The sequence below is a fragment of the Acanthaster planci genome, linkage group LG04 (genome assembly GCF_054643075.1).
Source record: "Acanthaster planci isolate LZ-2023a linkage group LG04, COTS_SCS, whole genome shotgun sequence".
Classification (NCBI taxonomy): domain Eukaryota; kingdom Metazoa; phylum Echinodermata; class Asteroidea; order Valvatida; family Acanthasteridae; genus Acanthaster; species Acanthaster planci.
In genome coordinates, this window is record NC_141780.1 from 8,629,049 (window position 1) to 8,639,583 (window position 10,535).

The 10,535-nt window shown below is 37.5% G+C and overlaps 1 protein-coding gene across 5 annotated transcripts in view; it reads right to left on the bottom strand.

Moving 5' to 3' along the window:
* kdm5a (lysine demethylase 5A) overlaps positions 1–9,626 on the bottom strand; it is a 38,498-nt gene extending 28,872 nt beyond the window's left edge. For 3 of the 5 annotated variants that reach the window (XM_087135614.1, XM_087135613.1, XM_087135612.1), the window contains exons 1-3: positions 9,271–9,624; positions 1,540–1,617; positions 446–505 (exon numbers count right to left, since the gene is read on the bottom strand). In XM_087135614.1, the coding sequence (XP_086991740.1) occupies positions 446–505; positions 1,540–1,617; positions 9,271–9,417 (285 nt within the window). In that variant the 5' untranslated portion in view covers positions 9,418–9,624. Of the gene's footprint in view, positions 1–445; positions 506–1,539; positions 1,618–9,270 lie in introns of all 5 variants that reach the window. The other 2 variants (XM_022226949.2, XM_087135615.1) reach the window with 2 other exon arrangements.
* Between the last annotated feature and the right edge of the window lie 909 nt (positions 9,627–10,535).

The window sequence follows — 10,535 nt, forward strand, 5'->3', positions numbered from 1 at the left end:
GTCTAGATGCTGTTAATTATATATAACGGGTTTGCCCTTACCCAACGTATATTTAGATGCTGTTCTCAAAATTTAAAATGTTTCAAAACATCAAATGCACATTTTCAGCAGTAAAATATCTCACATAATAGTAAGTATACACAAAATAAAAAGTGGTCCTTAACTTTTTTGAGCAGAGTACATGTAGAAACTCACAACGTTTGGCATCAATTGTGAGGGGTGGTCTGCATTGACATTTGTGTGCACATTTTTCTCTTTTGCAATGTATCATGCACAAACCACTCAATACGACCAAGCATGTTCCTTGGAGCTATGTGCTCCTTGGAGTGTGCACTATTAAGAACAGGAGCAAAATCGTGGGGTTATGGCTATTTTGTGGTCATTAACCTGCGGCTGCTACAACCAATATAGCTCATGCCTGAGAGATTTGTGTCACTGTACCAACCTGAAGCTCCCAATACTTGGCAATCTGATCAAGGAAGTTCAGCTTGATACGAGTCTTGGCCTGCAACGACAACATTTAGAGCTTGTCACTTATGACAAGTAGCACTGCACCTCATTTATAAAAACTGATTGAATAAATTCCCCCCAAAGTACAGTACACCTATAAGGCCAGGATATTTTGTGGAAACACTTGCTCTGAGCACAAGTGGCAATTTCTCAAATAAATAAATTCATAAACATGGAAAATGCATACACAGAAATGGGAGATTAAGCTCTGTGAATGAACTTGCTCAAGTATTCTTCAGTCATGTTTTCCAACCAGCAACTTTAGTGCTGTATGTGGTGTAATAACACTACTTGGTCGGTCACATGCATAGGCTGGTTACCGCATTTTTATTATGCCTTCTTTGACAATTTTAGAAGTGGCATGGTGGGAACCAGTACAGCACTGCTTACTACATTCAGCATTAGTATGCATGTGTTTCATCACTGCGATAGTGAACAACTAAAGGAACTTCGGAAAATAATGGAAGTTTCTTCTCAAAACTAACGAATGTAAATAGGCAAATGAATCGAAACAAGGGTTTTTGACATGAAAAGGTTGAGAGGCATTTTGTAAAGACTGAAAAGAGAACAGATTTTGTTCTTTTGTTTTTTACAATATAAGAAGTTTTTGATTTTATTGTAAAAAACAGGGTCAGTCAGGTAACCAGAGGCATAAAAAACTTTTGTGTGTAGGTGTACCTGAACAATCAGACAATGGGTTACATTTCAAGGGACCTGATCACACATGCACAATGCAGATTGGAGACCCAACCCAACCTGGACCGAACCAAACCAAACCAACAATTTCTAGAGCTAAGCCCACATGCCCTTTATGCTTTCCCTCGTCAAATACATGTAGACTACATATATTAAAATACACGTATAAAGCAGTAAAACAGTCAATTTTCATTTTTATGTAATTTGTTTTTGGACAAGTTTATAACTCATGACAGTGAAACTGATCACTTTAATCCAACTTAAAAACATTGGGGCGCGACAAGAGGAAAAATATAGTATCTGGACTTCCAATCAACTTGCATCCAAACTTACCTCAAGTTCATTCAACCTCTGGATTCTAGGGGTGAACTTGAATGTGTCAACATCAATAGCAAATGGGGGTTGCCAGTCCTAAAGTTAGCAAAGAAAACAAATAACTTCCTCATTTCTGTTTTTAGCAGTCCACTGTGACACACCAGCAGGAGATGGTGTTGAACGTTAACAGCAATTCAGTGGTACATGTAATCAAAGTCTGGTGATAGAATCTACAGCAGCCCTCCTCCATTCTCAAGTGCATGTACACAAACAGTAGGCATGTCATACACACAAACTAAGATATATGCATGCAAGCTGTTTTTCATGTACATGTACATAAACTCAGTTTTGTACTGCATGTACAACAAAACCTGGCCTTACATGCGTTCCTCTGCAAGTACATGCACATGAACAGGCTTAGCATGAATGTATCCAATTATGTACATGTATCTTTCTCATACATTAATGTATTTGTACCTACCCCAGTACCATACATAAAAGAAATATAAATTAAAATCCAAAACTCTTATCCTTTGATGGTGCTAACACTGCTTGTTCTTATGTCTTTATTTAATAACAAAGGGGCTGTGTGACTTGATATCTAATCAAAACACATAGCTTCAAGGATAATTTGTAACCACATGAATAATATGGGGCCCTTCGTGCATCTGATACTGACTTGGAATTGTGTAATTTTTCCTTGAACAAAGTAATGCAAATAAATGTTTATAAGTGCAATGGCACTAAGCATAACTTCATGATAGGACAATACTCCACAATGCATAACTACACGTAAGTGCAATACAGTATACAATCTGGCACTGAATAAAATTCTTTCCACTGAATGAGAAGCTTTTATCATTGGCTTCAAAATACAACACCTACATAAATCTGTTTGAGCACAAGTCCTTGATCTTTTTTTTTTGATAATGCAGTATAAAAATCATGACATCAAGTTTTCACAATCCAACTTAAAATTATTCCTTAGTCTTATAATTTGCTCAACCTGTAATTGTTTGAAAAACTGTTTCTTTTTGTTAAAAATGTAACCATCACTTAAAAGTTTAGGAATTTTGTCATCTGACAGAAGACAGTACGGTGTTTCCATTTCACTGATATCACCAAACTTTTGTATGTGTGAGCGAAATATAAATGCGAAACAATTGCTGTTAATTATACTGAATGATTCATGATATGTGACTGATGGTCCATCAATTGTTTATTCAGTTGTACAAGTAGGCATAGCTTTCACATACGTATCAGTTCTGGTTTACAGACACTACAGTAGCTCAGAAGCGCTTAAGTTCAATATCAAAGATTAAAAAATAACCAGTAAGAATGCTAATTCAGCTGAAGTACATGTATCATGCATATCATACTTGCAACATGTGCAATACGTGTACAGCTGCATACAGGAAATACGTATACCGAATATCAGCATACGAGGTATCAGTACGGTACACTGTGAAGTTGTTTCAGGTTTGTGAGCTGGTTTGCTTGAAGAAAATAATGTGACCAGAATACGCTCTCTGCAGATGCCAGCAGGTATTGTGAAAACACGGAATCTTAGATTATACATGTAGGTTTGCAATACAGAGGTAAATGTAAAGATATCAGAATAATCACTTGTAATCAGTCATTAATTTACATCAGACATGTATAATACATGTAGTTGTTTTAAAAAGTTAAAAGTGATCAGATGAACGAATCAGATCAGGACAATCAGAACGAATACTTCACTTTCCACTATATAATGAAGTATAGTCACATCATACTGGCTATCCTCCATTACAGCACTTGCTCAATTAACTCTAAGCTGAAGACATCACACTTTGTTTAAGTATGTGCTTTTCAATGGTGATCAGTGAACCATGGGCCCTCACTGGCTTCATAGGAAAGTACACATTAACACAGCATGGCATGACCAGTTAGTTACATGCCCATATACTGTTTACCCCATGTTTTATTTACTGTGCCTTCATAATGTTCTTGAGAGTTCACAGAAAAGCATGCGTGACAAGGAAGCCTAACATCATCAATACATTTCGGCCTATTGCACTTGTCAATAGACATATCACAATGTGCTTGCCTACTGACTGACAAAGAAAAATGAAAAGCAAAAACCTGTACTCAAAAAAGGCTTACTATATTTTAACATTTAGGGTTCTGTAGATAGACTGGCCACCCTAAAACCAAAAAGTACAATTCAGGTTAACCCAAAGTGAGGACGAGAAGTGAGAGATTTTGTTTTGATGAGCTTATAATAAAGAAAAAAATTCATATTAAATTTGTGAGTTTTCTCAGATTTTAAGATCATTTTGTCGGAATAATTTTTAACACATTTATTTGGAAAGAAAGACAACAGTTCACTGACAGAAGGTCTTGATATTAACAGATGTCTGATTGCAGTACCCCGGACAAGTATTTTATGTTTTCGGACAAGTAAAACTTCAAGACAAATTGTCCAAATGGCCAGTTACTTTTTTCCCAGTCTTTCAAGACCCAGAATAGCAGTTAGCAAATTTACCTTCATCTTTTGTATTTCTTCTCACCATAAAACGCCACTAGGAAGCATGATTTCAGTGCAAAATATTTCACACATTTGCGCATGAAGCCTCCATGTACGGTACATGTACATAGCGCATGTACACAAGACATATTTACATTTAGCAGGGTATCTTTCTTCTGTTGGTCTTATCAGTGATCACACGAAAGATGTGAAATGGTTCTGGCAGAATTTAATATGAGTGTGTTATCACGCAGAAACCTATGGCCTGTTTTTTTTTAACTTTTTTACAAGCCGGGCATTCCTGTCCATAATTTCCAACTTGAACTACACAAGACTAGGGTATGTTAATAATATCATGACAAAAATGTACAAGAATCACCCAGTGAACCTTGAATCATTATCAAGGGAGTGGACAAGAACATGGTATTTTGAGCATGCAATCCAAACCCCACTCACATCCTATGCCCATAGTACCGGTACATTGTACATGTGTGCATAGTTAGTAGATCTACATGTACATGTATGTACATGTACACACCGCTTGCTGTGTTTACTTGTGTGTCACTGAATGTTTCAGGGTCACTTGCATATTATTAATACATAATGAGCATTTTTGAAAACGATAAAGGGCTCTGCAATGGCCCATGTTTTGACTTTTTCTACAACAGGAAACCTACGCCATTTGTTCATGTTTATTTCAGAAAATGGTCTTGTCGGTTATTGTAAAAAGGTTCATTTTGAGAACGTTTCTTTGCAGTTCTTTAGTTCTTTAAATTGCTAGCTTATCCCGTGTAATTTTCAGTTTCACCATCAGGGTGTTACATGTACATGCAAAGATTCTGTGCATGAACATGTACCATACTTACATGTACTTTGCACATGTACATGTACTCCATGCACAGATTCTGAGCATGAACATGTACCATGTTCATGAACATGTACCATACTTACATGTACATGTACTTTGTACATGTACTCCATGCACAGATTCTGAGCATGAACATGTACCACGTTCATGAACATGTACCATACTTACATGTACTTTGTACATGTACTCCACGCACAGATTCTGTGCAAGAACATGTACCATGTTCATGAACATGTACCACACTTACATGTACTTTGTACATGTACTCCATGCACAGATTCTGTGCAAGAACATGTACTATGTTCATGAACATGTACCATACTTACATGTACTTTGTACAGGTACATGAATCCTTGCATACTGTTGAAGCTACACCAAATTGAAAAAGGATTTGTATATGATGCAGTGATTCTAAACAAATTACATTTGACAGTAAAATCATGTTAGCTAAAGGTACAAGAACATGTATTATGCATGATCTTATTCATCATCTGTCAATGACCTTTCACCCCAAAAATAAAGATACTTGAGTAAAAGTGAAACTTCTATGCTGATCATATGGAGGGTATAGTGATTAGGAACTATGGCCAGGTGGTTAACTTCATTTATATAAGGAAAGATGTAGGAAAAGGTTATCTAACACAATATATTTTGTTCTTTATAGTAGGGTTCGCTTTCAAGTTGGAAAAATGCTTCCAGTGAGCACGGTGCGGCAGAAAAGGTACACACATGTACATCATACACGCACACATACATGTACAATGCAGCAAACAACACCTACATGTACATGTACAGTGTACATGTGTAGCACATGTTCAGTTTTAACATGCAAGTGAAGACAATGTTTACAGAGCATAGGTCATGCTATTTATGTTAACAATGACACACACTAACAATGCAGTCACAGATTATCTAATGTGTGTAGCATCACAATACTGCCATTATGAACCACTGACAGTCTCGCCCTTCACACCATAGAATTCAGAAAGAGCCCTGTCCTTCTGCACTACAGCAAATATGCACTCAGGAATCCAATCCACAGCTCAGTGAAATGAGACACAAAAAGTATGTGTTCTGGGAAACATCTACAAGCTTATACATACCAGTTTCTAAGGTCAAGTGAAATATTTACTATCAACATACAAGTACATATACTGCCTACACCATTTTATTTCATCATAATTTCATTGCAGAATATTAAAAATCGTATTTGTTGCAATCAGATGTGCAAATTCTCTTGGGACATGTGCTTTCCGCTAGCTCCTATCCAATTTATGAACTTGGGACTTCTGTGCAGCCAAGTATTGAAGTCCAAAATGTGCTCTGTTCATACAATGATGGTAACTTTGGAGCTGGAGTTACAATGCAGTGAAGTATCCGTGAAAGGGTCCCCATATGCACTGCATATGCATGTATACATGTATATGTACATGACTTACCAGTAGGCTACAAACATAAACATGCACTGCATCATATACATTTTGTTTCCAGTGAATGGACTGACAGTCCCTTCTTGGAAATCCCTCAGTTTATAGAAATTAAAGAATGTGTGCTAAACTTACAAAATTATACAACAGATGTAATAGAGGATTTTCAATGACGTAACATGACGGGCAAAGGCATATCAGGAAGCGTACATGTCCACAGAGGCACATACATTTTCAAATCTGCGTAGAGCATAACACTCATATACATTGTAACAAGGTACTTGTAATAATCGATCTGGAGTATTACCATATTTGGACAGCCTATTATGTCACAAATCTTGCGCAATCTGACAATCACAAGGCCTGTTCTAGCAGCCTGCAACGAATTGTATGAGTGTTTTCGTGTTATGGGTGCTTTTCTTAAACACTGCCACATATGGAATAAAAACACCAATGAAAAATTTCTATTGCAAAAATTTGATTGACTGTGCAAAAAAATGACATTACAACAGACAAAAATTTGAAGTTCTAAAACATGTTTGTATCGAAGGGATTACAAATTTGTCGTTGCCAACTTGAGATATTTTAAGTTGAATTTGGACAAAAAATGCTGTATCAGTAGGGAAAGGTCACCATGCCCATGTGTGTTAACGCTCCAGACTCACACTGGTTACCTTTTATTAGCACTAATGGAAAACAAAGAAAATTAAAGACTGGGGACCTAATATTGTCCTTCTTATAGTGCCCTTCTTATCTGTGTTCGCTGTATTTCTATTGGCAATTTTGAAAGTGCACGTTTTCCCATGCACCACATCTGTTTAAATTGAACGCTGACAGTCAAAAATCAAGACTGAATGAAAATCCTCTATATGGACAGGAAAAAAATGACCCATGGGCATTACACACACTTTTGGCAATCAAACTTTACTACAGGGAGAAATCACATAATTTTTTACTCCTCCGCCTGGTTGAGTTCCAGTAAAATAAACTGGAAGACCACAGATGCAAACTATTTGAGCACAAGTTATAACTTAAAACTGTACAAATGGGGATGATGCAATACAGATGAACATACATGTACATCTGAGTGTGACATGAAAAATAATACATGTATCCATAACCATAATGAACCTCACAATGTCCAACAGTGGGCTCTTTCTGTGTGACTTTGTTGATGTGAGCTGTTAACAAAAGGCCTCTTGCTCTAGCTGCTGGACTCTGTTAGGTTCAGCAGGGTGGAGGCACAGTGAGCGTAGGCAATCAGGGATATTGAGTGAGTTACAGTATTTCTCTTGCTACAAAATTCTTGAAAAAGCGGCAAATCCTGTAATCATCCAAACCAGTCTTGCAACAACCCATTCAAAAGTATACAATAAATAAACAGATTTGGCATAATCTAAAATGATAACTTTGTGACTTAGACTATTTCAAATAATATTTATAGCAGACAATTACATGTAACTCTCCACCAGGGAAGTAACCAAGCACTGTAAACAACTGAGTGGAAAATGTTTCATTGCAAAATAGAATGTGTTCTAACAATTATTCCTTGCGCTTGTACAGTATGCTGGTATAACTTAGGTCTACAGACCCTTATTTCAGGCACGATACTTGTCCTGACAAACTGGACAGACAACAGATATGTCGGGAAAAATGTACAAATTCTAGTTTTAATAAACTGAAACTATCGCTGCACTAACAATTTCAACATGCACATGTGTTTGTTAGACAATGTCAAATTTCTGATTACAAATTTATAAAGGCTGGGAACTCAAGATGTAAAATTCCACAATGTACAATCAAAAATGGCAAGATAACAATGCTATTCCAAAAGTAAAATCAGAAAGCATGTCCATATATTTAACATAAGAACCATGGAATTTTTCATAACCGTTCATGACACCTCAAGATGAAGCTTGTCATAAAAGTGGCAAAAACCACAAAAGTTGGACGTAATGCACATATCCTTCATGTTCATCTATTTACAATCAATAGTGATCAGTGACTGCAAAAATAAATTTTTGCAACTACAAAAAATGTTTAATTTTGGGACAAAACAAGTGTGTTGCTTGCAGTAGACTTGACACACTACTTCATGTATCCAAAAAGGTTGAGAAATTAACTTGATACGGGGCTGTTTCAAGTGAATCTGCGCCATCCATACAAGGTACAACCTAACACGTTCACATTTTGGGATGGTTAGTCAAGCAGGTTAAGATTTCGTACCTTTCTGGATAATATGTATTTATATCTGTGCAAAATAGGACTCTGAAATTGAATTTGACAGAAATTGAAAATCATGAAATTCAGGCTCACGTTTATGGCACGTAGGCCTATATGATGTGTAATCACTAGTACTTTGAATGCAACATTTAACAAGATATGCCATATTTTTCAATTTAGTAGTTCTCAATTTACATGAATGTCAGTTTGGAAGAATTATGCCTTCATGTTTATTTTGCACACCCTGCACACAGTCAAAAGAAAAGAGAATGAACTGTGAATTTGAAATTTTTATCACAGACGGTTACCCTTGCAACACAATAGGCTAATTCTTTTCCTGGTTACCATGCTAATGTAAGCCTAGTTATCTGAAATTGAAGACAGTGGACTGTCTTGTTTTCCTTTGACAAAGATGAATTATAATTGCGACAACTTCGGTACACGCCTTTTCGGGCAACGCAATCTGGGACACAATGGACAGTTCATTCACACAGCACACGTTTGCATATCCACTGGCACTAACCCGGTGTTTTTGTCAGGAAATGTGAATTCTGTCGCCGTCAACTCTTCACATATTTTCTCATTGCTTCCAAACCAAAACAGAAATTTTGTCACAAAACCCTCAGTGAGACAGAAGAAGTAAATGCGGAAAAATTTACAATACTTCTATGAGATAACACTTCACACTTTCCGAGGAAAATCACTTTAAAAACTGGTCTCACCGAAGGAGGCCTGATTTTACAAATGCCACTCTTCTCAGCAATGGGGCGAATCTTAGCGATGTAGCCTAGTGGATCGGCGAATTCCTCCTCCGTAGGCTCAAAGACGGGAGCCTCCGGTGGTGGGACAAACGGCTCCGGCTCAATCATTTTTTTGCCATTTACCACGCAAAAATGTAGAGTGTTTCCACAACGAAAAAAGGAAGTTTATAGTTAGATTCACTCAGTGGTTGCCACGCTTACGGCAAATTCAGTGTTTTGCTATGCCTGATAAACTGGACATGACCCACACACTTCCCAGACTGCGTCTTCTCGATCGCATTCATAACATACACACTACGCATTCAGCTATCTAGCTAACTCTAGCCCAGCTAGCCGCACACGTACGTAGGGCCTCGTCACGGCGTGCATTATTCTACACAGGAGCGACTACTAAGTAGTACTCTTTTTGTACCCCTCATGATCTTTACAACTCATTTCGAAGATTTACTGATGAAAACATTTCCTTCTATAATAAAAACCGTGAAAGTGACACAATGTGTCGATAAAACACTATTGAGGATGATTATTCAAGGTGAGTCTCGGAGTAATATCCTCCTATTCAATTCCGTCGACACAATTTGGCTTTGAAAGTAGTTACGGCATTCTGGGGTCAAACAGCTGGGACTGCGGTCATGCTCTCACTGGTTCCCGCTGCCCGTCAAGAGATTCATTGGGACTATAGACAACCAACCAGCTGCAACAGAAGAGAGGAGCCAAACAAGAGGGGGGGGGTGCATTATTATTCAACCGAAATCATAACAATCTTAAGTCAGAGATAAGTATGGAACAAAATGTGTGAACGTATAGTTAAGATTTTCCAAAAAAAGAAAAGAAAGAAAGAAGCATCCACGTTCACGCTGGAAAATGAATTCGTGTTGTCTGAATATTTTGAGAGGGAGACAAGATAAATTCTTATCCAGGACGTCCCCCCGGCCCATCCGACGGAATTTCTGTAGTGTTAGTTTCTTCATTTATATCATCATCATAATGAGGGTAAAGCTCTGATCAGTGCATATCTGCACTGATTTCATGGACGCAGGGGCAGATCCAGCAATTGACATACACAGAAACATAACATAAATTGAGTACAGTTATTATTTATCTTCCCATTTTTTTCCTTTTTTAAAATTTTGGCCCCAGAGCGAGGGGAGGGGGTTTGACCCCTCCCCCTGGATCCACGCTGGGAGGCCCTCAGATTACAACGTGAGTCGAAGGCATGCAAATTT